Consider the following 27809-nt stretch of genomic DNA (forward strand, 5'->3'; position numbering starts at 1 on the left):
TCCGCTCGTCACCCAACCTGCCTACATGTGCTGAGAAAATGTGACCCATGCATGCATCCGGAGTGCGGGACGTGGCCAGCTAGGAATCATTCTCAATATCAATGTTGATTTGAACGTTAAATACACTAGAACTCTGATTAATCCGAGTCGGATGACCAAGCGTCACATGAAAGGTTATCAATCATCCGGGAACTCGACTTCCGCTAAACTTCCGGCACATATTAATAAGGATAGTGCAGTCATAAGCAACCTTATCTTTCCCCCCAAACACTTCATCATGCCGACCGTCCAACTTCCATGCAAGGTTCTCGTCTCTGGCGCGAACGGCTATATCGCGGTCTGGGTTGTGCGCACCCTTCTCGAGAAAGGGTACTCTGTCCGTGGAACAGTTCGGTCTGAGGAAAAGGCAGTACACCTCAGGCAACTGTTCAGCTCGTATGGTGATAAGCATGAGGTCGTCGTTGTTGAAGATATCACAAAGGTGCTCATACTCAAGAAAGTGATCGCGCGGGACCTTACGGTGATGTATTTCAAATAGGAAGGAGCCTTTGACGAGGCAGTTAAAGGCGTTGATGCTATTGAGCATACAGCCTCCCCTTTTCACATGAATGCAGATGACCCGGATGGTACATTGTCACAAATTAATGCGCTGATCTCTATTCACCTGTTTCTAGAACTTATCATTCCCGCAGTTAATGGCACAGTTGGGATGCTGAAGAGCGCTCTCAAGTATGGGTAGGTGCTTCGTCGTCGCCGAAGATGTGCACTGTTAATTGATGCGCGTCAGCCAATCCGTCAAGCGTATCGTGATCACTTCATCGGGAGCTGCGGTTCTGCGTGACACGACAACGCCATTCACTTTCTCCGAACTGAACTGGAATGAGCAATGTCTGGAAATTCTGAAGGAAAAAGGTCGTGACGCGCCTAATATGATGAAGTATCGTGCTTCGAAGACTCTCGCTGAGAAAGGTACGGGCTATCAAGCATACTTATCGTGGAAGTGGCGATTCTCATATTCTTACAGCGGCCTGGGAGTTCTGGAACAAACATAAAGCCAGTGTTGGCTGGGATCTCACTGTCCTTAACCCACCTTATGTGAGTTTTTTCAATGTCAGGAAGTTTAACCGGGACGAGCTCACCCATTTCTCAATGATAGGTCTTTGGGGTATGTCATAGACGTGCTTCTCGTTGACTTTCCCTTAGTTAACCTACTTCCATAATAGCCCGCTATCAATGAAGCCACAGCACCATCCGGATTGGGCACGTCCTCAAAACTATTCTACAACTATGTCGCCCAACCAAACTCTAGCGGAGCAACAAACGAGTTCCTTGCTTCCTTCGGTACAACCTGGATCGACGTGCGTGACCTTGCGGAAGCGCATGTCATCTCGCTCGAGAAGGAAGCTGCAGGTGGCGAACGAATTATCGTCAGTGCAGGTACGGTAGTTCCGTCTATCCAGCAATGATCGTGCACTTACCTTTCTCCAGGACTTTGGAAATGGCAAGATTTCAGTAGGTGCTATCCGTTGCTGTTGCTTTATCATTCACATGATATCTTGTAGTTGACGCTGCTAATACAATCTCGCCGCCACCGAAACTCGCCACAGGTGGTCTACCGAAGGGTAACCCCGGTGCTGGTACTGGACACCCCTCCACAGTGCACTTCCTTCAATACGACACCTCGAAGGCTGCGCGAATCCTGGGGCTCAAGTACCGAACTATGGCAGAGATGACGAGGGACACGCTGGCAGACTATGAAGCAAAGGGATGGTAATGCATTCTATACAAGAACCCGAGATAAGTTGTATGTAGCGTCATGGATGAACAAGAGAATGAAAGTTTCTACACGATCAATACTAGTAGATACATGTGAAGCACAGGCAGTGGGTAGGCTCAAAGGTTTTGGCACTGAGACGAGCAGCTCGAATTACCAACAACTTATACGTGCGTTCTAAGTAATATCGTGATCTGAGAACACACTTATAAGTTGTCGGTCTCACGCCGCATTTTCCGGGCTGTTATTGATCTATACCGTATACGCGCTGAGAGAACTAGCGGGGAGAGACGCTAGGGTACATGAGTGCGAGTGCGATACGAGTGTCACCTCAGTATGCATAGAACAATACTGAGGTGTGCTACAGGCCGATACGAGCTATATACGAAAGATAAAGTGAGCTTAGGTAATGAACCGGCGAAGAAGTTAGCGGAGGGCTCGTATGGTCAAGAAGCAAGAAGTTCGAAGACGAGTGCGCTGCATGTGATGTCGATAGCGATAAGAACAAGAAGGTAATGCGATGTCTAAAAGGTAAATCGTCATCTACCGTCAACATACCGAACGTATGTCCAAGGCCCGAAGGATCAGTCCTTGTAAATTATTGATTTGCACGAACAGAGTCTATCCGAGGTCCGTTGATGATAGAATTTCAGGCTTCAAGCATTTAGCACTCTGGCCAGATCTATGCGAACCTTTTCTGTCCGAGTTGAGCCGGTTGGATGAATGGTTCTCCCCCACCTGAGATAGCTAGTTCCAGCTCATTCCTGGATGCACTTCTCGGATGTCCTGGAGAAAATGGCCAGTTACACTGAGACAAGTGAATGATATGACTTTCATGTTTGCGTGGTGGTGGGCGCCGGATGATTTTAGGTATATGCCTTTTGAAGAACAGAGATCGTCGGGAGTTTTGGTCTGTACGTTAATGGATACAGACAAGACTCACCTTTATGCTTGTATCATGTATTCAAGCCCACAGAAGCAAACAAGACGACACACTTGCGCACCAAGAACAAACCACTTGATCGGCGCAATCGCATCGTTGCTCTCCGAGTCGTTGATTACGGTTAGTACCTTCAGGATTTGAAGAGGTCAGAAGGACCATCAACCAATGGTCCTTCTGATATCTTCAAATTCCGATGTCTGGATACCTAGATTTGCGCATGCTGCCAGTTTGGATTGGTCCTCAAAATGTCAAGTTGCAAAAGATCGTGCTGATTTTAGAACCGTAGCCTAGGTAGATGTTTGTTGACACATATTAGGATTAGAAGCCGTTGACAGACAAAGCCAAACAGCCATATACGTAAGTGACTCTACATGAGTCGGCCATGAGCCATATTACATCAATCAATTTCTGTTTTTAGACCGCTTTTATCACCACGCCTTTTCAGCACAGAGTTTTGGTCATGATTGCTTGAGTGCTGAGGTCCACAGGACCCTCATACACATCTAGCATTACCCACGCGCCGCGCGTTCTTGCCTTTCATCCATATTGATCACAATGGAAACAACTGAAGAACTCCAACAACTCGAAATCACAGCGTTAAAATCCATTTATGATACAGATTTCTTTGAGCCCCCACCGCCAAAGGCTTGGAAGGTCTGTCTGTTCGTCTTATTGAGCTAGTTCGTAAATGTGTATGTGTATGTGCATGTCTAGGGAGCCACCAGATTGCCCGAATTCATCATCAAAGTCACACATCCCGATCCAATCCATGCCTCCAAGGTCTACTTCCATTTGCATATCAAGTCAGACGATCCTAGTGCTCATATATATATCCGTTCTAACAAACGTCTTGTTAGACTACCTAAAACATATCCCACCCTTGCAACTCCAGTATTCACTATACAGAAGCCTCGCGGTATCAACCATGATCATGAGATAACTCTTCAGAAAGCCATTCATTCTGAGGCTCAGATGCTCCGAGGATCTGAAATGGTCTTTCAGGTGCGCATATATCCACAGTCTAAGCTATGTTCGTGCCACTTATGGCGCGTTTTGTTGCGACCAGATCATCACGTCGGCTCAAGAATGGCTAGCTGATCATGTCCATCCCGCCATTGAATCCTCCGGCTCTCTCGCCACTGAGATGACGAAGCGTGCCTTGGAAGAAGAAAAGGTACGATCACCATTATTGTCTTACTGAAATGTATTGAGATCTGGATCAGGAACGAAAGCGACGAGAGGAGGAAGAGGCCGAAAGGGAGTTCGAGTTAGCAGCTCAACGTGCTGAAGAACTTCAAGAACAGATTCAGGCTGATGCGCAGAGACATATGCTTGCCAAGGAGATGCAGTACAAGGCAGCTCGACGAAGGGCGCAGTCTGATGCTACTGAAGTTCCCTCTTCAGGAGACACCCTCACGGAGTCCTTTCCAAACGAAATCGAATTCAGGGGAGTACGTTTTAATGCCGTCAAGATGTTTCATCCACGAAAAGGTCAGTTTAATTTTATATCTGTATTGTCTAGAATATTTACCGTCGAGGAAGAGTGTCTTGGTATCACATACTATTGCAGATCCGTTGTGTGACGACGTGAATGCGACACTGCCGCTCGAGGTTCACACCATCAGCTTTAACTCGGACTACTACATAACTACTCAAGGTGCGATAGACACGCCTCATTCCAAGTCAGCTGGCTCATTTTTTCTAGGGAAGAAAAAGTTACTTGCAGCAGAAGCTGAGATCCAGAAGCTGATCAATATCCAGCACCCAAACCTTCTAAGTACTCTTGCTGTCAAACTGCACTTTCCTTACTCTGCCGCTCCACCGCGCTTGACTATTCTCTCCGAACAAAGACCTGCATTAACATTGCAAGACGTTCTTGAGGATTGTGAACGTCTTCGAGAAGATCGCGCATCAGTTTGTCATGAAGTCTCTTAAACATTATCGTAGCATTGAAATGCTTTGACTCTTCTAGGAATATCTTGGTCAGATTCTGTCTGCCCTGAACGCGGTCCATTCAGCAGATATAATTCACAGAGGTACGACCCGTGTCTTGACCCACACAGCAACTCATATCGTTCTAGGTCTTGACATTTCTTGCATTTATCTTGCTACGAGAGAGAATAGAACCCACGCTAAGATGGTCAGGATAGGGAAAGTTGGGTTTCATGCACGCTTGAAGGACTACCACAAGTCTAATCCGTTTGGCAACGGCATATCAAACGTAAATGAGGAAGAGTATATACGTCCTACACCTTGGTAAGTGTTGTGGGGATGGTACATTAGGGATTTTCATCATCTGAACGACCATTGCAGGTTATCCAAAGATGTCCTTGAGTCGGTTCTATCATACACTCGGGGACGCGATATACACAGCGTTGGAGTAATCTTCATGCAAATGGTCAATGGAAGAGACGTCATGAGGCAGTTTAGTGATCCTAATGAAGCTGTGCAAGCTGGTAACCCATGTTTTGTCACGCTTTGTTGTGCTAGAGCTTATTCCGCTTTCCAGCGGCTCTTTCTCCTACTCTCCAAACATGCGCACTGAATATGTTGATGCATGCGAAGAAAGTTTCTTGCTTGAGCCTTTTAGCGGAACTGGCATCAGCAGCGCCTCTCCAATGCCCACGACGAATTGGAATTCCCACAACAATTCCAGTCGTTAGCAACGGTAACACCTGATAGTTCATTTCCGTGTCTTTTATCTCACCTATTTCTCCAGATCTCAGGACTCCGAGATCCAATGGATACTTTGGTTCTCCAGAGAATGACTACTTCCGAGTTCCTCAGCGCACTGCTCCGGCCAGTCGTTGGAAGGAGGATTGGGAGGAGCTCGAACTCTTGGTATTTAAATGTATATGATTCCCTGTTCTCTCGCTTACGCTAGTATCCAGGGCAGGGGTGCCTTTGGATCTGTGGTCAAAGCTCGAAACAAGATTGATAATCGCATCTATGCAGGTACGTGGTTTCAAATTCAAGAAACGAATATCTGATAGACTTTGCGTCGACGTACAGTGAAAAAGATTCGCTTACGATCAGATAAGGACGACAACAAGCTGTTCCGCGAAGTGAACGCTTTAAGTCGGCTGTCGCATCGTTTCATCGTCCGATATTACACGACGTGGGTTGAATTCAACGAGTCAAATTCAAGCAGAATGTCTTCAAATTCCGACACTGGATCTGATTCTTGGACCCAGGGTGCCATGACATCCGTACCCAAAGCATACGAGAGCGAGACATCCGATCCATTCAAGGTAAAATTGGAAGAGTTGGACGATTATGGGTCCAATAAGACGTCTTTTCCGAGCATTCATTTCACACGACCCGAGATCAAGAATGATAACCACGAAGAGGATGAAGAGGATGATGACAGCGATGGAGATTTCGGAAACCTCTTTTCCTCGGAGTATACCACAGACGAAGATACTCCGAAAGATCCTATCCAGCCCCGAACGTTGTACATACAGATGGTAAGATTTGTACACCATAAGCGTCTTCACTAAATTTATGTCTTCAATCAGGAATTTGTTGAGCGTCAGACTCTGAAAGAGGTGCGACATTCGTTACCCATATTTTACATGAATCGATTGAATAATCATTGTCTAGCGAGTGGCAGAGGGTTTGTCTGAAGAAGAGGCTTGGCGGTTGTTTTATCAAATCCTCGATGCCTTGGTGCACATGGGTAGCATGGGTATTGTATGTGGAGTCTCACTTGATCTACTGTCTGTTCTCACGTCACGCCAGCTTCACCGAGATATCAAGCTCACGAATATCTTCATTGGTATGCACTACTCTTACTATCTGTTCCGATACGCTCACCCTTCACTCAGATGGGAAAGGGGACTGCAAAGGCAAGTACTTTATTGTGCTCTCGAGTGCTATATTTGACGTTGTGACCAGTCGGAGACTTTGGTTTGGCCACGTCGAGCTTAGCTGCTGTTGACCCCTCAGATCTATCACCGTCTGTCGTCCATTCAGACTCTGAACTAACACTCGGTTTGTCTCAAATCGTTCAACAATGGTTATCGCTGACGCTGAACAGAGGTCGGAACTAAGTTGTACATCGCTCCAGAAGTCCAGTCTAGGAAACGAGGACCTCGCAATCACAACAAAGCCGACATGTACAGTTTGGGGGTGAGCAAGCTTTGAGAACCCGTCGAACATAGCCTGAATCTTCTTAGATTGTTTTCTTCGAGATGAACTTTCTTTTCTCCACGGGAGCGGAGCGTATAGCTGTGCTCGAAGACCTAAGGAAGCAGGAGGTATACTTCCCTCGAGATTGGGAGCCTCACCGTTCTAGCCAAAAACAAAGTTGGTTCAAATCGATCAAAAGTAGTCTAACGCGCTGAACCATCGTAGTTATTTCTGCGCTCCTTCGCCATGACCCTGCCGGGCGCCCATCTGCACTGGAACTCTCACAGAGCTCTCTTCTCCCTCCCAGAGTAGAGGATGAATACTTCAAAGGAGCTCTACGGATGATGAGTATGTATATATCTGTACGAAGATCGATGATGCTTATGCGCAAACGGCAGCTAAACCAGACTCTCCGTACCACCAGGGCGTATTGTCTGCCTTGTTTAATCAGCCTGTAAATCAGGCTCGAAGCTATTTGTACGACATTGAAGCTGAAATTCCCGAGCACGCGTACCTGAACGACATCGTTGAGGACCGAATCGCAGCCATCTTCCGACTTCATGGCGCAGTTGACATGGAACCTCCGCTTTTGCTACCATTATCCAATCCCGAAGAGAGCCAGAATCATGCTACCCTCATTGATCGTCACGGAGAAATGGTTTGCTTGCCCAACAACGCGCTAGTACCTTTCGCTCGGTTGGCTGCACGAGCCGGCCTGCGAAGAATCAAGCGATTCCATATCACGAATATCTATCGGCCAAAGTGAGTCTCTCCAAGCTTCTTCAAAACGTGTTTTTAACGAAGGTTCTATCCGCAGCTCTGCCCCAGGACATCCAAAGGCTACAAAAGCAGCGGTTCTTGACATCATCACTCCCGATACCAAGCATGGGCTGATGGCGGCTGGAGCCGAGTTCCTCATTCTTCTCAGCAATTGCTTGAACAGTTTCCCAAATCTTGCTCAGAACTACGAGATCCATATCTCTCATTCTAAGAGTATGAAGCTTTTTGTGTTTTCTCGACTTTCACTGACATAGAACTAGTCGCGGATCTTGCTTTGAATCGTATTCCGGAGGAGCTCCGTTCTTCGGTGATAGAAATCATCAACCAGTCGAAGTCCACTGCTCCACAAAAGCGAGTCTCTTTGTTGAAGAAAGGCCTCTTGAGGAGTACGACGGATGAATTAGAAGCCCTTGCTGAAATAGGTGATTTGAAAACAGGCGTCAATGCGCATAAGCTAATTGCAGGAATAGATGAGGACATCGACACCCTCCTATCCAAACTTGAGAAGGTTTCGCCCACCCTTGTTACGGTCATGAAGCCCGCTGTAGAGGAAATCAAGCAAACAATTCAATTTGCCACATCTGCGGGTTTCTCGGCTCCCGTCTTCTTCCATCCATTGATGTGGGGCGCTCATCACATGCATTTCAAGGAGGGAGTGCGTATCGAAGTGGTCAGACGAACTAGGCGGCTGGATGTTCTCGCTGCAGCCGGACGGTATGGAATCCAATGTTGAAATTGATGTTACTTGACATCTATAACAGATACGACAATCTTATCGCTCAGTATTCCAATCTGAAACCTAGAACGGATCCTATCTGTGCATTCGCCGTACAAATCGCTCTTGAGAAGATCGCGATGGCCTTAGCGGCCTTCCAGAGCACCTCTGTCAAAGCACTCGTTAAGGAACAGCGTTCATTCGGTTTCTGGAGCCCTCGGAGATGCGACGTTTACGTCCTTTCATATCAGACAGGCTACTTGCAGGACCGTTTGGAGGTTGCTTCTCTACTGTGGCAAAATAACATCAGCGCCGATATCATGTACGATGCCAATCTCCTGGAATATGAACATGAAAGTCACGTCGACTCATGCTCACGCGAAGGAATATTGTAAGTTCAAAACCAGAATTACCTAAAACATCTACACTGATGTCTGGCATAAGATTTGCCATTTATCCTCGACCCCGCACCGTGCGCCGCGAGCAGCCCGCTTTCAAAGTGAAAAGCATCTTGAAGGGCACGATTTATGAAGGTTTGAATTTTTTGAACTTTTCCATCTTTCGAGGCTGATCGAAGGGCAGTTTCACGCCAAGATCTTGTCGGCTGGCTTCAACACCAGATTGCTGAGCAGAAACGCGTAGACTTGGCTACTTCAGGCTCATCTGCCTACCCTGATACTCTTACGATTCCTGCACCATCCAAGGACGCATCCGCCCCTGAAGTACAACTCATTCTACCCGTCGATACGAAGAAGCAGAAAAAGCATGTCAAACAAATCCTTCTCGATCGAGGTAATGCCAATTACAGATGTAATTTCAAGTCGACTGACGTTTATTTAGCGTACGAAAGGGCCGAGCATCTCAAAACGGCAGTGCAAAATGGATTGCCGATGCTTGCTGTTGATGTTCCGAATGCGGTCTTTGATACCCTGGTGAAGAATGCCTCCTGGATCACCGATGAAGAGACTTGGAAGGGAATCACAGCGTCCATGCCTACTATTTACATGACGTATGCTCAGCAAATTCGCGAAGCAGCTGCTAAGCGAAAAGCTGAAGGATTCCCTTATTTGCTGTTGTATGCTACACGAGAGGAACGCATGCAAATTCTCACTCTCAACTAGCCAATTTCCCAGAACTTGTTTTACCTTACTTTATGAAGCCCACCGTCTACTCAATTTTTTTGTAGTTATGAATTCGTATTCTCTCGCGCAGGGACTTGTATTACTGGAAACCACAGACTTCTCGTATGATGTATTCAAATTTAGCACTGCCGGATTCAATTAATCCTTCCTACTTGCTCCAAGCTGTGAAAGTCTCTTGGAACCCATCGGCATTATCGCTGGAGCGGATGACCCCATCCTGTGACACGCTGAGCTGGTATGTAGTACCTATGGTTGACACACTGTATGCAGTGACGTTTGACGCGGAGTCGACGTTGAAAATTTGTGGTTGGCAAGTGTTGGTGGTCAAACAGTCCTGGCTATAGTTCTGAACGAATAATCGATTCGGATAAGCAACAAAAGATCCGGATAGCGCAGTCCACTCACCCGGAAGAAACTATAGAAGCCCGCTCCTGTGCGTGTGATTATTAATGGCGTGCAAGAACAGGGAAAGTTAGAGTAGATACCAAATATGATGATGTTGTTCGAAGACTGAATGTACATTCCCCAGGCCATGTCGATCGAACTCGAAAAGGTAGGGTCATTGTAGGTCGAGACAGTGTTATAAGGTGCTGGAGCAGCCGGAGAGGGTTGGTAATACGGCTTGAGCGGCATCAGATAGAATGAACCTGATAGGAAGATCAGTTCATACCGTTTCAGTCTGGGCAAAGCCAATATAGTGGTTCTGAGCGTTCACCAGGCTATACTGGTACAGCACAGCGTGTTCAGCTGCTCGAATAAGCATTGCGACAATGTCCCAGTTTGGTGATCACTCACAAGCTAGGTCAAGTTGTCAGGGTGAGGTCACGAGAGTCACAAAAGCCACGCACATGTGCCAATAAGCCATACTGGGCCACGAGACTCGGAAAGAATCCCGCGACCAGTAAAGATCGAGATATTAGAGGAGCCGGAAGTATCAAGGTCGTGGTCGGCGGTCCAGACCCATGTGCCCTATGCGACAATATCAAATTAGAGAAGCTTTTTGGGCTTCTAATCCTCGTACTTCAAGGTATGCACTCGATCCAGAAGTCAAATGCATCCCAAGGAAAGCAGCTTGACAGGCGCTATTGACAGAGCCTGGGGGACATTGTGAATACTGCATGTTTGTTCCGGCAGCTAACAAGGAGAAGTTAGAACGTTTCTGCATTAACAAATCTCGAAAGATTTACCTCCACCCAATCTGTACCATTATCGTTAGCGCATCCCGAATCCACGAGAGAACCAAAACCAACCTAATATGGCTGTCCCACATTCCTGCCGCTGCTTGCTGACCAGATGGATCATGCACGTTCCACTCGATCATGATGGCACCGGCAGCTGTGAGAGATCAGGTTCAGAAACAAGGTAGACTATTTCCACACGTACTAGGGCCTGCAGTGGTGAAGACCATATCGCTTATCTCCAGGACACCTTGAGAATTTGCTGCGCCTGCTTGAATAACCACACGAGGGTTCTTCTGATCGCTGAAAGCACTCCCACCAGCCATGATGACTGACCAGGCTTCACCGACGATCTGAGCTCCAGCGGGGATGGTGATGGTATCGGTCACATAATACGTTCCGGCATCGAAGAAGATGATCTTGCATCCAGCGTACTGATAACAGTCGTCAACTTGACTTCAACAAAGGAAGTAACAAACCACACCTCATCAAGAGCGTTTTGAATAGCGGTAGTGTCATCTGTGTGGCCGTCGCCTTTTGCACCCTGGCTCTTGATGCTGATGAATTGACTGACAGCATAGTTCTCGTACTGAGGATGAGCCTTTCCGAAGATTCGTCCAGCGCTATCCAAAAGTACGGAGGGCTTATTTGCAGAGACGATGTTTCCCTGTGTAAATGTCTTGGACCCACTGGTTCCGGAATACACATTTCCTTGACCCCAGGAAGCGATTGTCGTCGTACCACCAGCGAGAACTGCTAGTTCCACCTGCAACACCAACTGCGGTGGGAACATTGCTCAGCTTGATGTTGTTGAGAACGAGGGAGCCAGCCAGTTGACCATTGCTCGCTACCGAAGAGCGAACGAAAATGGAGGTATTGGTCACAACTGCATCGATGATAGCCTCTGAACCGACGGTCTAGATAGTATTTAGCTATTTGCAAATTCAAACACTCGCGAAGGCGAACCTGATTGCTTTTTGACGTTCCACCGGTCGCCAAATCAAAGCCGATCTGTCATCTGTCAATTCTCACTGGTAATATTCACAAGTTAAACACATACTTTGCAATTATTGATCGTGACTCCTTGAAACGTGAATCCTGGAAGAACATGAGAACTGCATAGATTTCAATAAGCTGATCATTACCCCAATTCCAGATGCCAGAGACAGCTGTCGATCGATATGGGTATTTAGTATCATCACATATTGATAGACGAGAGGACAAACCAGTTGCGGCATTGTTGACGGTCAGATTACGGACCGTAAATTGTTGGTTACCAACTTGAATACCGTACTTTCCTGGCGGAATGTTACAAAAAGAATAATAAAAGCAATCACATGGATTTACCTCCGTTGAACATAATGTCTGCCATGCGAATTTGACATTCTTATTCTCGTATCAAAACAGATTCAAAATGCTCACCTCCCATGAAACCGCCACTGATAGTGATAGGTTGAGAAGTAAGGTCTGAGATAAGAAAGCGAGTCTCTCACCTCCCATTCTCCATGAACATTCCTTGGTGGTTGTTATCAGAAGCGGTGGACATCTCGACCACAATATTGATGAGCGAAGTGCCCTGCGAAACCTGCCAGTGCAAACCAATTGCAGAAGTTGATGCAGGGATTTGCCTAAGGTCAATTATCAAGTTGCGAACGGAACGATAGCTAGACGCCCATGAGCTATGCTACACCGTTCGCAGAAAAAATAGCGCACAAGTTGTTCTGGTTAGTGAACCATTGAGCACCCCAACCATCGGGAATGTAAGGATCAGCATCTGGGTAAAATTTTCCGTAAGGTGGCGTCTACATTGAAAATGACGGATCAGGTACCGATGACTGCAAATCCATTGAAAGACGAGCTGGCAAGGAGGGTTGGGGGTTTCTTTGCATCCCCAATAATCTGCGTGTAATAGTACGTCTCAATCGCCGAGGAGACGAGGTAAGTCCTGTCCGATGGTCAGCAGGCAATCTCGTGATATGAACGAACAGACCTACCCCGTAGGGAAATACACGATGGCAGGAGTAACACTGAATGCCACAATCGGTTAATGTATTCGCAGAGAATCAGTGACGCTCTGCACTGACGTGGAAGAATTACAAGATCCGCCGCCGCAACGTCCACCGGAGGACATGGCCGAGCTGGGATATGAGTAAGTTAATGTTTGGGGTAAAGAAAAATAACCTGCTTGATAGCAGCAGTATCGTCGGTGATACCATCGCCCTTGGCTCCAAAATCCTTGACATTCCTGAAAACCTGGTAAGAACTGGGGTCCGAGTTGAAAGCCGAAGTTCCTTGATGCTTGATAGTCTGAAGCCAATACGGATCACTTGGAGCCGCTGTTCCACCACCCAACGGTGCTGAGCAGGATCTGCCCAACCCTGAGACAAGAGTAGATAACGCTAACAGTGAACTCAACAGGAGAGACTTTGAGTAATGCGACATTGCTTCCTTCGGGTGATAAAAGCGAAAGTAATGAGGAAAGTGGACACAACCCAACACCTTTTTATATTGCTGAGGGTAATGAAGTGGACGACTAGCGGAATTGGGTAACCTCTTGATTAGCAGTACCTCAAGAGCTGACAGGAGAGGTATGCGGTTATGAACAAACTCATGACATACAGTTCCGAACAGTGCGCCTGCATTTTGGGGAATCCGCAGTATGACAGCAAGGCTTGGAGCAGGTGTACCACGAGGTGCCACGGAACTACAATTTGTCCATGTAAGTGATTCCTTCTAACACATGGAATATGCGTTTCACTACGTTCGGAATGGGCTCACCTAGCGCAACCTAGCCCATCATCATTACCGCGGGAGATGCTGAACAATTTAGCACGCGGTAACCAGCAGATTGCCGCTAGAGTCCTAGACTTGCATTCTTACTTCAAGTACACAATCAGCTTGTCCGGATAATTCGGCTATCAAATCCGTGGTGCGACCGGGTACAGCGTAGTTAAAACATTCCGGGCCATCTGCAAGTAAGTCGTGCACCTGATAACAGAGAAAAGGGCAAGAGTGTGCTTCACTCGTTGCTAAAGCTGCTCGACGTGCAAGACCAAAAAGGTAGTGTCAGAGGCTACTTTTTAAAACTCCGCGGTCCCACAACAGGAAAAATCTTGCCTACTAGAAACCACAATTCGTTCCCTGGACCCTTGTGGGCCTGGATAGTCTTTCGCTCTGAAAAGGCATGGTGCTCATCATTCCGTGAGTGCCCAAGGCTGCCCGCTCTTGCACTGGACGCTCATTCATTTGCCAGATGAACATGATACCTTGAGAAAGTCGATGCAAGACAACTTCGTCTTTCGATGAGTGAGTGCCCAGAACTCTTATCATCATCATGATTCCGGATTCAGTCAGGGCCTCCTGGCAATTGACCGAACTAGTCAGCTCATCTGTGCCATATGGGAATAGTAATATATGAGTAATCTTACAGACACTTGCCTTGCAGCATCGCGAGGTTGCCAGTGCACATGAGATTTGTCCCTGAGTCTCTCCTAACTTGTCAGACCTATTGAAGAAAGACCTTCGTTCCTTCTAATACTGCTCCCCTGAGAATCGATCTTTGCAGAGGTCCAAGTGTCTTGGCTGCAGCAATAACTCTTTTCAGCCTTTCCTGTTATCCGGACACCGGCACACTCGGCTTTGACATCGCGCATTCACTTCAAGTGGTGAGCATCTTGCAGTTGATATTGGACGAGCCACGAGCCGTCTTCTGACTGGTCTTTATTGAAATCAGGAAGCTGTCTCACAATCCCCGGGACTGCACGGGATTGGGTAGATGCCGACATATCTTCAGCAGCATTGAACGTTGATCTTCTGCCAGCAGGGGGCTGAATGGAACTGGTGTAAGTATAGTATGAGACAACACCCACTAGTACTGTGTCACTTTACAGGGTCACAGAATTGCTCTTGTATCGACTCGTTAGTTCCGACCGGAATGCAGAGTAATATTTATAAGCAGAAAGTGCAGGCCGATCGACGAAGGTGTCCAACGGCAGGCACTTGGGGTGCAGAATGGTGTTGTCTATACCGTATCCGTTGTTTGTTGACCAGTCAAGGAGGATATTCGCCTGCTTTGATGTATTGCACTATTGATTTACCATCGCTTTCCGGACCAAGCTACTACGAACGGAATGGATCATAGTGGACGCGTCTGACAGTACATAGTTTCAAAAGGTTATCATAGTGCGTGACTAGGATTGCCCCACGATTTCTTCCAAATGCCCCACATCCCACCTTGGGAAAAACATGACCGAAAACGGTTGCGGGTGTGCAACAACATTGTCTTTGAATGCCCACCTATCTATGGGCGCATCCTTGGGTTCCAAGATTCGAAAAGCCCAGAACAAACACGCAAGAGTGATCAAGATAGAATCACTTGCGAGATACTGTCCTGGACAAACACTGATTTATCTGTTAGCCGAATATCGCCGACTCGATCAGACAACTGACCGCCTGCCAAAGCCAAATGGGAAAGACTTGAGATCGGGACGAATGCGCCCGCAGGGTTCAACCCATCTCTGGGGGTCAAAGTTTTCGGGGTCAGGAAAAGCAGTTGCATCATGAGAAATAGACCTGTGATGTGCAACAGTCACCCGATAAGTCAAAGAGGACGGATGAACGATCGCACCAGTGACAGCCGTAGACTGTTGCGCCAGCAGGGATCCGAAATCCTTTCTGTACGCACAAGTATTAATCCACAATATGATATCTAGTCCGAGTTTCAAGAACACCAATTTTACACACCCATATTATATCCCTCGTGGCACGATGGGGAAAACCTGTGCTAACAGTTAGATGTCGCTGACAACGGAAGGAAGATAATCTACCAAGCGGGACAACAGGCCTCCAGCGCAACGATTCATGCATAAATGCGTGCAACTCAGTAAGACGCTGAACATCTTCGAAAGATGGGGCTGTGAATAAGAAATTGAGTATCTCATACCAACTCCATCCCGCATTTGAACCATAAAAGCGGGACATACCTCGTTCTCTACCTACGATTGTATCTAGCTGTTCTTGTACACGCGCTTGAGCCTCGGGATGACAAGCCGCTGCCAGGATAGCAATGGTGATGGCCGCGGAAATCTAAACATGAACTATCAATTCCGTTCACTGACCAATACGTAAATTATTTACATTGTCAGTAGCGGCACCAAAAATCGTTCCTCCCAAATAACACATCTCAGTTCTCGATAGCTGATGCCCATGCTGCTCGAGAAGTGTACACATGAAAGATGGCCCAGCGAGACCACTTGCCTGAAAAAGATATCAGCGCACAAAACACACCGCAATAGAAATACGACTCGCTATCTCATTTTGTACCCGCTCCATCTGCCCTAGTACCAGTTCATACTCCTCACGAAACCAGGCCTTCAATTGACGTCCGTACCAGGGTACGTAACGCAGAATAGGGATGCGATCAACCAAAAAAGCACCGGGTTGCATAACAATTCCAAAACGTTCTGCTGCAATTTTCATACCTACTACCTCAGGATCCGTGTACGCGGTTGGCCTCGACTTCCCATATGTCATACGCAGGATGACCGAATTCGAAAATCTACATTGTGGTTTGGCAAAATCAATGACTACAGGAGCGATACTAATAACCCACCGTCTCACATGTTCCTGGTGTTTCTCTGGTGCCTTCAAAATATCGTACACAAGCTGTCTCGCATCCTCTGATTGTATGTCTCGGTAGGCTTCAATTGCCTTTGGTTGTAACTGTGCATTTGCCGCTTTGCGAAACCGACGAAATCGTGACCCGACACGGATAAGCACAAGACGCATATTTTGAGAAAACATTTCACCAGCAGCTATGGCTTGAGGGCGGTCAACGAGAGCACTCCCTTCTTTCTCCATAATATCGTTGGCTGTCTAGAGAACCGTCAGTCCTCGTGAAGTACAATATCCAGCAACTGACCACGTACCTCTACACTTCCGATGATGACCGAGACTTGATTTCCCTGGCGTACAGAGACGACCGGACCATATTGTTGTATCCACTGTGTGATTATATGGGTCACACTGAAGTAGAAATTCAATAGTTTGTTTAGGAAGTACGAACACAACTGACTTGTTTGATGGCATAGCACTACGCCAGAACCAACTCCTTGGAGGTCCAGGGGGTAGTGGGAATGCATGTTTGGCAAAACATCTTCCTTTGCAGTACTCGCCAAGCACAACCACAATTACTGCTCCTATGAAAATCCAGGTAGGTGCGAGCGAGAACGACTCGGGCACGTCGAACGCCATAACCAGTTATGAATTGGTTAAGATGCATATATATGAAGGACAGCCGCCTCATTGTGTATATATGGCTGCCCTGGTTTGGTACGTCAAGTTACCGTCACACAGTTATACCATGTAGTATTGTGGACAAAATCATTTTGAGGATAGTTCTGCTGGCAGAACTGGCAGAACCATTGTTGCAAATGGCATAATCGCGTGTCTTTCATTCCAACTTCGACTGTTGCGATGATATGGAACGGATCGAGTGCGAAGGCGTCGTGAGGTTGAGCAGCAGCTGTCAGCTCGGGCCGGACGCTGAAGGATTAAGCCGCCGCCGGGTAGGCGGGCACAAACGAACAGCGATTTCGAGTAACGCCATGTGTAGAAAACGATCTCAAGAACTGATAGATGCGTAAAATCATGACTACTGTGTGAAAAGCGGTGGGCGGAGGGGGGAAGACTCGGAGGTACAACGCTAACGAGAAGAATAAGTAGTAATTCGCTTTGAGAATTCCTTACCACATTGGTCTGCGTCTGCAGCCGCGGCCGCATGTCCGATATGTTATCTTGAACTTTGAGCAAAAGGATCTGTTCTGAGATCGAGAACTGTGCGAGAGTGAGACCATGCCGGGCAGCTATTGAAATTAGCCGCGTAAGTTAATCACAAAGGAGATTCATTGTCCAATTGGAGGTAAGGATGAAAAGAAAACGTGAGACGTGGAATGCAGTGGTTCTCGAGATTGTTGAGTAGCTGGACTTCGACGAGTTTTGTACTCGGGCATTTCTCACCAATCCCCTCTCGACCGCATTGAATAGCGCATGCGCAATTTATTTTGAGATCCAGTTGATGGCGAAAGATCCCGGGCGGAGTAAGCATTGCTGAGTCTTCTGGTGTTTGTTCAGGCGCGTCAATGGGTGCGTGGTCTGCTTCTTTTAAGATGTGCGAACTTGAATAGCAATTTACAATTTTTTTAGCGTTCGTCTATACTCAGGGTCATCACCAGGTAGAGTGTCTGGAATTTGATCTTTGAATTTGTCGACAGATAGGTTCCGTGACGAGAGGAGAGCATCTGTTTAAACATTATAACGCTACCGGCGCAGTAAGCTCACCGTAATCATCAAACTTCTTTCTTGAAAAAATGGGTCTTTCCTGATTGGCCAAATGACAGGGCAAGTCACCCGTTAGCATCTCCAGGAACAAGCCATATACCTAAATCATCGGTAGAACAACCCGTAGTAGCGCCACCGTGGGATGTAGAGCATACAACGCAATATATAGGTCTCATGAACAAGGAATGTACTTACCACCGCCTTCGTCGATATGAATGCGCTTCTTCGACTTCCCGCCGGTTGAATACGTCCCCATACCCTTCATCCTGGCCACCATGCACAGTGCTCGGCGTCTCGCTGCCTCTCATTTCACGCTGCTTGCGCCGAATCAATGCCAGCGCGCGTTCGCGTTCTGATGATTCACGTGTGAGGCGCATGGTCGTTGCATCCGAGGGTGGGGGAGGCGGTTTCATCTTATCATTTGAATCAGGTGGGGTGCGATATTTGGAACGATGCCACGACGGCCGAGGGACAGGGGACGAATTATTCGACGAAGAGCTCGATGCAAGCTGATGTGTGATGGCTGTGAGAGGGTCATTCATAGTTTTTGAAGCAAGATCCCGCAATCTGAGATATTGAAGGGAAGTCATGAATATAAGGCTGGAGCAGTATGAACTGCATACCTTAAGCGTTTGCTCTTCTCATCCTCCTCATGTTCCTTTCCCTTATCGCGCTCGCTGTACCATGGGTTGAGGTCCTTAGCACTGGGAGCCAGTGGCACACCCTTCTCAGTCTCCAGCTGTGCAGTCTTCTTCGTCGCTCGTATTGAAGTAATCATTTCTTGCTAGCACCATATCAGTATATGCGCACAAAACGTCAGGAACAAACCAACCTGTTCTAGATCCTCGAATAGATTGATATGACCTTGATTCGAATCCCCGGCAATGATGGAGGCCTTAGCATCCTCTATAACCTTCATATCATCCTCTTTCTTCTTTCCCTTTCCTTTCCCGAGTCCTGCACGCTCTCGGAGGAGGTCCAACCGAGCTTCTGCATCAGCCAACACCACCCTTCCCTCGGCCTCGGCCTCCTTTTGCGCAGCTTCCTCTTCATCTTTCCGTACGCGTTCGATGTTATCCCGGCGGTAGGGGTGGTATGATTTATGATGAGCGATGTTCAGTTTGCCCATGTCGAATGTGGATAATCCAGCGTTGTGCGTATAGGTTTGAAGCCGGCGCTACAGGGCTAACAAGATCCTAAATAGATTCCCACGCACAAAACATTAATATTGACTATATATACTATGAAATTTGTATGAAATTGGTTCCTAGATAAACGCCTTTACTCCCCCGGTGCGCACAGTTCCCTGATCACATTCTCATTTATCCTCTTCTGCAAACATATCTCGAACGGAGCAGCATATATGTTTGCAGTATCCGAGAAAGCAAGCGTATCAATCTTCGCCGCAGGATTCTCAGAAAGACGAAAAGCCCAGAGAATAAGAGCCGTGGTGATAAAGAGGGACCGATTCGCGACATGCTGACCGGGACAAACTCTTATATAAGGTATGAGAACGGGTCGAGATATGAACGATGCTACTCACCGGCGGCCAAAACCAAAAGCGAAAAACTTGAGATCATCGCGCACACGACCTGCATCGTCAATCCAACGCTGAGGATTAAACTTGTGCGGTTCTGGGAAGACCTCAGGATCGTTTGCGATAGCCCTGAAATACGAGTGTCAGATGTAAAGGTGAGAGGACGAAAATGATTGGCTACTGACCAATGGTTCCCAATAACAGTTGCACCTGCCGGGATGAGGTAGTTTCTCCAAACTATGTCCTTAGTCGCACGATGCCCAAAACCTGTAGTGCAGGGTTATCGTTCATTTATTGCGTCATTACCGCTAAAATAAGAAGACGTACCTCCAAGGTTAACAGGTCTCCACCTGAAACTCTCAAGCATGAACGCAGTAACCTGTGGCAACATTTTATGATCATCAAATGTCGGCACTGATCAGGAGCTATGTCAGTCAGCAGATAAGTAAAACAAAAGAATAACCTACGCCGCGTACGACCCACGACTTTATCGAGTTCCTCTTGTACGCGAGCCTGTGCATCTGTGTGGGTGGCAGCAGCCATGAGCATAATTGTGATTGCGGACGCAGTCTATAATAGTTGTCAAGTTGAGACGCGATGCAACGTAAGAGCTTACTGTATCAGAACCGGCCCCAAACATTCCTCCTGCAATGTATCCCAGTTCCTTGTCTTCGAACTGATACTCTTTCTGGTGCTCTAAAATGAACTTCGCAAATGATGGCCTCGCAGTCCCCTCACGCTTCACACTGGTGAGCGAGGATATTGACATTACAAAAAAACACGAACCATCTGTCTTCGCACAGCGTCCAACTGCCCGTTAAAAAGGGCCAGATCATCTCGGTGCCATGCCTTCAACTGACTCAGGTAGCCTGGGACGAAACGCAGGATTGGATACGTATCCACAAGGTATGCTCCCGGCTTCATAGCTTGACCAAAACGCACAAGAGACTGATTGACGGCGATGATTTCGGGATCTGTATATGAAGTCGGAGTAATTTTTCCATACGTGAAGGACATGACCACCGAAGCTGAATAACTAAAATCTTCGTATTACCACCTGTATCACGCAAGAAAGAGCTAGTGTTCGTACCGCATGGCATGACCTTGGTGGTTCTTTGGATCATTCAAGATATCCAGAACCAGATTCTTCGCATGACTGGTCTGGATAGGTTCGTAGGTCTCCGCAACCTTGGGTTGCAAGCCTGCATGCAAGACCCTGCTTTACATTTAGTCTGATCGCACCTTGTAGAAACAAGATGCGTACCTGCGCAGCCGGCGCAATCTCTCACCACTGCCCGCAAGGACCACTCTCAACCCATCAGATAAAGTCTCTTGCGCCGCAATAGCACGCGGGCGGTCAGCAAGATTTGCTCCCTCTTTTTCCATGATATCCACCGCAGCCTATGACGAGAATCATTCGTGCCTGACTAAACGATGGATTGCTTTATACTTACCTGATGGCGTCCTATAATCACGAAAATCCTACGACCTTGTTTGAGCGAGAACACAGGTCCGTATTGTTCTGTCCATCTCGCGAATTGAAACGGTGCACTACGTGAGAGGTTAGATAGAGACCATGCTAATATCCCTTGACAAAGACTTACTATGACTTCGGCATCGTATTTCCTAATAGCCAATGTCCAAGCGGTCCAGGCGGTAAGGGCAACCGCCTCGCGGCCTGATATCGTTGTTTCACAATCCAGACGCTGGCTAAGACAATAAGGGTGCATGCAATGATAATCGCCATTGTTGAATGGTCGAGCTTCCTGATAGTTACAACAACCCACCACTTTGCAACATGTTAAGTACTCCAGAGTGACAGAGCAGTGACTTGCTGTGATGAGCGATGGGTACGGTGAGATTGCATGATTGCACTGACTTGTACAAAGACAAGTTCAACACCTCCGCCATCAATCGGATGTGGTGTACTGCGGTCTTCCTATAGTATAGTAGGAACCTAATGGCTACCCTGGTGATTAGTAGCGGATACGCGAATGATGCCAAAACATATCAACTCCATGATCCATCCAAAGATTAAAGTGGATCTTTATGTCGTTCTCTATGACCCATTGGATTGGTCGTGCCACAGGACCGTCGACCAACAAAGGTTTACAAAACATTTTAATGAAGGTCGACTCGGAAGCGAAAGTGCCAAAGTGTACTGGCTAGTAGAGTCGTGACCGTCTATGACAGTGCTCAGAGTCTAGCTAAAGTGAGTCATCATTCTAAAAATAAATCGTTGCCAACTTCAGTAGCCGCTTGACTACGCCTATGCCTAACTTTGCCTAACCTTCTCTTCTTTGACGACAAACAACTGGGCATGCCGCATGAGTGATTACCTTCAGTTCCTCCGAGCCGCTCTGCCATTGCATCTTCTGATCAATTTCTGTTATACTTTCATTGTAGGAAAGTTGAAGAATCGCTGAATTTTCAAAAGCCTCCGACAGCCATAAAATAGTTGTGCCGTTGGCAAGTCCAGAACACCTAAAAGATACACAAGGAGATCGCTCCCATCGAGAGAACAGGACGTCCTTGTCGGATGAGCCGAATAGTATGACAGCCGAACAAAGCACGATGCCATAAAATTCTTGGATCTGAGAATGCCAGAGTCGGCGCTCCAGATCACGTTTCATGACCGAATGGAAAAGAACAAGAATAGATGACTCCAGGTCGTGGTGTACCTCGCGATTACAGCTGTTTGCAAAAATGATGACAGTACTTCGCTCCGTTTTTGCGAACAGCTGCATTTTGCGCCGGTCGAATTTTCTTCTTGTCCTCATGGGTGGAAGTCCTTCAGCCACAAACAAAGCAGTCAAGTCGCAAAGTAGATGTACTGTGATCTCTGAGCCAGGAGCCCTTGAGCTCGACAGAACGGGTTCCTCTAGAAAGACACTTATAGTGTTCACCTGGCCCATAGCGAGGGAGAGCAGATGCAATGAGACTACGGTTTCAGTCTATGGCTGTGCCACCGAGGAAGGTTTGAGATCTGCGACAAGCCTCTCCCAGCCTTCAGCACAATCCGGAACACCGACAAAGATATCGCCTGGACTCGTATCTGAATGAAAATGCCTTGCTCTACGAGTCCTTGATGTCCTGAAAATGATTCAGGAAGGTGATCAGCGCACTAACTGAATGATGCCGAACCTTTAAAGTGCAGCGAGAAACCCTAAGATGAAGTCTTTCGTTGTGTGAGCATCCCAAAAAGGAGCGTCCCATCGTGTTCAGCGCGAGACGATGGAGGACGGGATCATTGGGAACGCTAGCAGCATCATTGAAAATGAGATAACGGAAGGTGGTGACCGAAACACGAGCGTGGGTATCCCTTTCTAAAGGAATGCAGACATCATCTGCAAGACTGAGTTCAGCGACGCCTGGCAAACGTTGACTTGATATGCCCGTAAACGTTGAATTCATATCCTGTCACTTCTGCTGCTGCACCCTCGATCGTGCGTTGAAATAAGCCTTGCTATGAAATGTCATGATAGGAATGAAGGTCAGCTTGACGAAGGGGGTGCTCACCTGAGTATAAATACTTTTCATCGACGCTGTCCCAAATCAAAGCTCGCTTTGATGTTCGTTTCTATTGGTTTGATGATGGTGTCTATATTGGTAACGGATCATTGTTCGTAAACTTTGATATCGGGTTTGGTTTGATCGATATTCGATGTGACTTCGAGGTGGGGCACCAGGCGTTTCCTCGAGAATCACGCCACATAATTGCCAATGAATCGCGCATTACGTAACATAGTATTTCTCTCCCTTCATGAAGCTTCAAGTTCGAATGATACAGTTTGGTACTCCTCCTGGGGATGCTGGCACAGAAGCGCGGACTGTTAATACTAAGGCAGCTGTGGTCTCAGACGCGTCGCTTGAATTATCTTTCAACCTTTTCGAATAGGACAAGGTCAGAATTTTAATCACTTATACATCGACACGCTCGACACCATGTCAGGTCCATCAAGGTTACACCATCTTCCCATAACACTCCTGCCTCTCACATCTGAACACCGTGGTGAGATCGATCGAATCGTACTTGAAGAAGCTGACCTTGAAGATGAAGGGGCTAATTGCTACTTTGTGATCATGTTATAAACTATGCGGCCATTTCGGTGGCCAGTAGATTGCTCAAACGCGAACACCTGAAGGGTAGTCTTGACACGGAAGTGTAATCGACGAAGAAAACGCTACAGAAACACCCTCGACTACTAGAAACCATCCGCCACGCCTGCCAGATGCGCGCGTTCTCCCACATTGCTGACCTCGGTGAGTGTTCGTGTCAGCGAGCGACATAAATGTCCCTCTGTCGACAGTTGCTCGAAATGCAGAAATACTTCAAATACCCCAAGCTAGCGATCCCGTGCGGTCGTCTCAAGGCGAGAGATTTGTAACATCATACAGTTGCATCTCAGGTCAGTTGTATTCTAAATGAGTACTGGTCAGACTTTCTTTACGATTCATTCGTCAGACCTTCTCGCTAAGGATCTCTTTGTCCGCAAGGACCCCTCCAAAGGCGTGATCCGGGATCTATACTATAACGGAAGTGGAGATGCAGAACTGATGGACTACCGGAAGGTCTCCGTCATTGATTTCCTGGAGTACCTATTTGACCAGACGTTCTGGTCGAGGACAGTTGAGGAGGCCAAGGCAACTTTTCAGCATGTTTACATCAATTTCTCGCACTGGGTGTCTATGACAGCTCATCTCACCGCCAGTTCCCGATCAAACTGATACTGATTCGTTGAGGTAAGCAAGCTTCGAGGCATTGCGACTGTTAATTCCAAGATTATCACTCTGTATAGTGCTAGATGCAGCGCCAAAGAGTGGACTTCGCGACGCTGGCATCGCACAAGCGCGGTCCAATGCTGTCACCTGCAGCCGCTCGTCGACAAGATGATTCCCATCTATTTTGACGATCCTGCCCTCAGCTCCGGCGATCTAAACCGTGTCTCACAGATGTTTGTTTCCGACAAAGCGGGGAAGAATTACCACGAACAAAACTTGAAGTTGGTCACTCGCACGCATGATTCGATCCAGTGCCTATCGGATCTCCCCTACATCGCTCTTCTCCTCGACCTCAATGTGGAACCAAGGCTTAACGTTACATTCCCGCAGAATGAGCCACATCCTGTTGAAACGGACCGCTGTCTGCGGATCTACGCTTCTTGAATAAGTGAAACTATATTTCCATTCTTGAGCCAACATCCCGGTGTTGCGAGGGAACTGCATGGACTTGTCTTTCAGCAGAAGGAAGTGCCATCCCAAACCACTCTCGGAGCCCTGGTCAAATTTGGAAGTACTGCTAGGCTACGCAATTTGCAGTGGGAATTACAAGATGCATGATAATTCAATACAACTCGGATCATGACTGTACGGTTGTAGTCGAGTGAAAAGCGATGTAGAGCGATTGCACGCATGTTCCTGTGTATGATAAATGATGATCGTTGTTCGATCTGTTTCCATCTTTTGTGAACCTTGTAGTTTTACAAGGAACCTTTGTCAGTCATTGTCTTTATCTCACGTGATCACGCTTCCACTTCATCGGTTGTTGCGATCCTCGACTCCCAAAGTGGACGAGAATTTTGTTGGTTAATCGACATAACACAGTATACTACATCAGATAAGACGCATCGCGTGTTGCATGAACTACAAATAAAGCTATGTTCGACAAAAACTCGTGACAACCAAGGTCAAAAGCTTTTGGTGAGAGGCAAGAAAGCCTTTATTATTGTGAAAAGACGATGGACGCCGGCGCCAACACATATGATACGAGTACAATGAGAACTTTCAAGTTCCTAGATAAACGACTTTACTGCCCCGGTGCGCATAGTTCCCTGATCACATTCTCGTCGATCCTCTTCTCTAAACATACCTCAAACGGAGCAGCATGTACGGTTGCAGTATCCGAGATTGCAAGCGTGTCAATCTTTGCTGCAGGATTCTCTGAAAGGCGGAAAGCCCACAGAATAAGGGCCGTGTTGATGAAGATGGACCGATTCGCGACATGTTGACCAGGACACACTCTGGTATTGTTAAGTAAGGCATAAGAAAAGGTGGAGAGATGAACTCACCGGCGGCCAAAACCAAAAGCGAAAAACTTGAGATCACCGCGCACACGCCCCGCATCGTCCATCCAACGCTGAGGATTAAACTTGTGTGGTTCTGGGAAAACCTCAGGATCATTTGCAATAGCCCTGAAGTACGAGCGTCAGACCCAAAGGTCAGAGGACGAAAATGATTGCCTACTGACCAATGGTTCCCAATCACAGTCGCACCTGCAGGAATGAGGTAGTTGTTCCAAATGATGTCCTTTGTCGCACGATGTGCAAAGCCTGTAGTCAAAGGTGGTCGTCCATTATCGCGTCATCACAACTCAAATAAGACGTACCTCCAAAATTGACAGGTCTCCATCTGAGACTCTCGAGCATGAACGCAGTAACCTGCGGCAGCATTTCCTGATCAGCAAACGTCGGCACTAACCAGGAGCTATCTCAGTCGGTAGGTTAACAAATAAAAAAATATAACGTACGCCGTGTACGCCCCACGACGTCATCGAGTTCTTCTTGTACACGAGCCTGCGCATCCCTGTGAATGGCAGCAGCCATGATCATAAATGTGATTGCGGACGCAGTCTACAACAATTGTCAACTTATGACGCGATGCAACGTAACTTGAAGAACATACCGTATCAGAACCAGCCGCAAACATTCCTCCTGCAATATATCCCAGTTGCTTGTCTTCGAGCTGGTACTGTTTCTGGTGTTCTAAAATGAACCTCGCAAATGATGGCTTTGCAGTCCCCTCACGCTTCACAGTGATGAGTAAGGAAAATTCTCGTCGCAGTAAAACCACGAACCATTTGTCTTCGCACAGCGTCCAACTGCCCGTTAAAAAGAGCGAGTTCTTCTTGGTGCCATGCCTTCAGCTGACTCAGGTAGCCTGGGATGAAGCGCAGGATTGGATACGTATCCACAAGGTATGCTCCCGGCTGGATAGCTTGGCCAAAATGCGCAAGACACCGATTGACGGCAACGATTTCAGGGTCTGTGTATGAAGTCGGAGTAGGTTTTTCCATATGTGAAGGACATGACCACCGAAGCTGAATAACTAAAATCCTCGTATTACCACCTGTACCGCGGGAGTAAGAGCAAGAGTTCGTACCGCATGGCATGACCTTGGTGGTTCTTTGGATCATTTAAGATATCCAGAACCAGATTCTTCGAATGTCTAGTCTGGATGGGCTCGTAAGTCTCTGCAACCTTGGGTTGCAAGCCTGCATGCAAGGCCCTGCTTTACATTTAGTCTCACTGATTGCACCTGGTAGAGACAAGATACTTACCTGCGCAGCCGGCGCAATCTCTCACCACTGCCTTCGAGAATCATTCTCAACCCACCAGATAATGTGTCTTGGACTGCAATAGAACTTGGGCGGTCGGCAAGATTTGCTCCCTCTTTTTCCATTATATCCACTGCAGCCTATGACGAGACCCATTTCATGCCTGGCTAGCCGATGAATTGCTTGATGCTTACCTGATGACGTCCTATAATCACGAAAATCTTATGGCCTTGTTTGAGCGAGAACACAGGTCCGTATTGTTCTGTCCATTTCGCGAATTGAAACGGTGCACTACGTGAGAGGTTAGAGACTATGTTTATATTCCTCGATAAAGACTTACTATGACTTTGGCATTGCACTTCCTAACAGCCAACGTCCAGGTGGTCCAGGGGGTAACGGCAGCCGCCTTGCGGCCTGATATCGCTGCTTCACAATCCAGACGGTGGCCAAGACAATCAGGACGCATGCAATGAGAATCGCCATTGAGACTTTGAATGATTGAGGTTGCTGATAGCCAGCACACCCCACGCCTTTGCATCGTGTTAAGTACTCCAGAACTGAGCGGCATTGAACTTGCTGTAATGTGCGACGGGTACGCTGAGATTACGGTGCATGATTACACCGTCTTATGAACACAAGTTCGACGCCTGCACGGATCAATCGGACATGTGAGTCATGTACTGCCGTCTTCCTTCCACGTTCACGTACGAAATGTAATAGTCGGATGACTGCCTGGTGATTAGTGGTGGACGCGTGAGTACCAAGATATTTTGACGTCATCGGATTTGTCGTTCTCGTCGTCCTCGGTAACCCGTTGGATTGCACAAGGACCGTCCGGTTTACAACACACAGCTGATCACGAGAATGGACGCCGATTTGGAAGCGAAAGTGCCAAAGTGAGGTCACCGGCCGTTCTAAAAATAAAATGTTGTGCTCCG

General features: G+C 47.3%; 8 protein-coding genes across 8 annotated transcripts; 3 read left to right on the plus strand and 5 right to left on the minus strand.

Annotated features, from left to right (window-relative positions):
* Positions 1–277: 277 nt before the first annotated feature.
* Positions 278–1774, plus strand: F5891DRAFT_1180436 (uncharacterized protein; the record flags this gene model as incomplete). Its single annotated transcript, XM_041365932.1, has 9 exons — positions 278–481; positions 539–626; positions 675–735; positions 788–969; positions 1025–1095; positions 1157–1165; positions 1224–1437; positions 1489–1512; positions 1563–1774. 9 exons carry the CDS (start codon positions 278–280, stop codon positions 1772–1774), a joined length of 1065 nt encoding a protein of 354 aa, XP_041234446.1.
* Positions 1775–3096: 1322 nt separating this feature from the next.
* Positions 3097–9637, plus strand: F5891DRAFT_30754 (kinase-like domain-containing protein). The gene is made up of 30 exons (XM_041371292.1): positions 3097–3371; positions 3432–3520; positions 3575–3719; positions 3784–3891; positions 3941–4208; positions 4288–4374; positions 4423–4631; positions 4690–4753; positions 4799–4973; positions 5031–5173; positions 5227–5385; positions 5437–5558; positions 5609–5672; positions 5730–6184; positions 6236–6265; positions 6321–6410; positions 6459–6495; positions 6554–6565; positions 6615–6710; positions 6757–6848; positions 6896–7025; positions 7074–7196; positions 7247–7610; positions 7666–7841; positions 7889–8050; positions 8099–8342; positions 8390–8734; positions 8788–8876; positions 8926–9135; positions 9184–9637. Exons 1-30 carry the CDS (start codon positions 3273–3275, stop codon positions 9462–9464), a joined length of 4668 nt encoding a protein of 1555 aa, XP_041234447.1. The 5' UTR covers positions 3097–3272; the 3' UTR covers positions 9465–9637.
* Positions 9634–13105, minus strand: F5891DRAFT_1124451 (glycoside hydrolase family 55 protein; the record flags this gene model as incomplete). Its single annotated transcript, XM_041363893.1, is given in 22 exon segments — positions 9634–9831; positions 9891–9916; positions 9971–10106; positions 10156–10232; positions 10334–10454; positions 10507–10599; positions 10732–10820; positions 10869–11097; positions 11148–11419; positions 11439–11580; positions 11630–11674; positions 11724–11761; positions 11809–11832; positions 11890–11961; positions 12011–12028; positions 12086–12102; positions 12157–12327; positions 12377–12437; positions 12493–12608; positions 12658–12690; positions 12748–12801; positions 12849–13105. 22 exon segments carry the CDS (start codon positions 13103–13105, stop codon positions 9634–9636), a joined length of 2289 nt encoding a protein of 762 aa, XP_041234448.1.
* A 1748-nt stretch (positions 13106–14853) lies between these two features.
* On the minus strand, positions 14854–16915 carry F5891DRAFT_974170 (cytochrome P450; the record flags this gene model as incomplete). Its single annotated transcript, XM_041376424.1, has 11 exons — positions 14854–15053; positions 15113–15235; positions 15291–15333; positions 15407–15441; positions 15490–15576; positions 15646–15748; positions 15800–15919; positions 15950–16220; positions 16275–16537; positions 16591–16687; positions 16737–16915. 11 exons carry the CDS (start codon positions 16913–16915, stop codon positions 14854–14856), a joined length of 1521 nt encoding a protein of 506 aa, XP_041234449.1.
* A 927-nt stretch (positions 16916–17842) lies between these two features.
* Positions 17843–19196, minus strand: F5891DRAFT_30827 (uncharacterized protein). Its single transcript, XM_041371293.1, has 3 exons — positions 18834–19196; positions 18625–18785; positions 17843–18568 (listed from the first exon to the last, which is right to left on the minus strand). Exons 1-3 carry the CDS (start codon positions 19128–19130, stop codon positions 18193–18195), a joined length of 834 nt encoding a protein of 277 aa, XP_041234450.1. The 5' UTR covers positions 19131–19196; the 3' UTR covers positions 17843–18192.
* An 86-nt stretch (positions 19197–19282) lies between these two features.
* F5891DRAFT_1206529 (cytochrome P450) lies at positions 19283–21400 on the minus strand (the record flags this gene model as incomplete). Its single annotated transcript, XM_041369038.1, has 11 exons — positions 21143–21400; positions 20993–21089; positions 20803–20939; positions 20629–20754; positions 20325–20574; positions 20155–20277; positions 20006–20108; positions 19866–19952; positions 19724–19805; positions 19545–19667; positions 19283–19496 (listed from the first exon to the last, which is right to left on the minus strand). Exons 1-11 carry the CDS (start codon positions 21283–21285, stop codon positions 19283–19285), a joined length of 1485 nt encoding a protein of 494 aa, XP_041234451.1. The 5' UTR covers positions 21286–21400.
* A 2370-nt stretch (positions 21401–23770) lies between these two features.
* Positions 23771–24740, plus strand: F5891DRAFT_1206557 (uncharacterized protein; the record flags this gene model as incomplete). Its single annotated transcript, XM_041369039.1, has 4 exons — positions 23771–23801; positions 23849–23947; positions 24004–24221; positions 24282–24740. The coding sequence occupies 4 exons, from the start codon at positions 23771–23773 to the stop codon at positions 24702–24704; spliced, it is 771 nt and encodes a 256-aa protein (XP_041234452.1). The 3' UTR covers positions 24705–24740.
* Positions 24741–25114: 374 nt separating this feature from the next.
* On the minus strand, positions 25115–27354 carry F5891DRAFT_1206571 (cytochrome P450; the record flags this gene model as incomplete). The annotated part of the gene is made up of 11 exons (XM_041369040.1): positions 25115–25558; positions 25607–25729; positions 25786–25867; positions 25924–26010; positions 26065–26167; positions 26220–26342; positions 26392–26663; positions 26710–26822; positions 26875–27011; positions 27066–27162; positions 27212–27354. 11 exons carry the CDS (start codon positions 27352–27354, stop codon positions 25345–25347), a joined length of 1494 nt encoding a protein of 497 aa, XP_041234453.1. The 3' UTR covers positions 25115–25344.
* Between the last annotated feature and the right edge of the window lie 455 nt (positions 27355–27809).

Source organism: Suillus fuscotomentosus (genome assembly GCF_016647785.1).
Source record: "Suillus fuscotomentosus strain FC203 chromosome Unknown F5891scaffold_1, whole genome shotgun sequence".
Lineage (NCBI taxonomy): Eukaryota > Fungi > Basidiomycota > Agaricomycetes > Boletales > Suillaceae > Suillus > Suillus fuscotomentosus.

Excerpts from the sequence above, each read along its gene's own strand:
- F5891DRAFT_30754 (XM_041371292.1), top strand. The coding sequence starts at position 3,273 with ATGGAAACAACTGAAGAACTCCAACAACTCGAAATCACAGCGTTAAAA. Across the intron at positions 3,892-3,940 it reads GTGCCTTGGAAGAAGAAAAG|GAACGAAAGCGACGAGAGGA; the intron begins GTACGATCACCA and ends GATCTGGATCAG. Across the intron at positions 6,411-6,458 it reads ACATGGGTAGCATGGGTATT|CTTCACCGAGATATCAAGCT; the intron begins GTATGTGGAGTC and ends ACGTCACGCCAG.
- F5891DRAFT_30827 (XM_041371293.1), bottom strand. The coding sequence starts at position 19,130 with ATGGGCAAACTGAACATCGCTCATCATAAATCATACCACCCCTACCGC. Across the intron at positions 18,786-18,833 it reads TATTCGAGGATCTAGAACAG|CAAGAAATGATTACTTCAAT; the intron begins GTTGGTTTGTTC and ends ATATGGTGCTAG. Across the intron at positions 18,569-18,624 it reads GAGAAGAGCAAACGCTTAAG|ATTGCGGGATCTTGCTTCAA; the intron begins GTATGCAGTTCA and ends TCAATATCTCAG.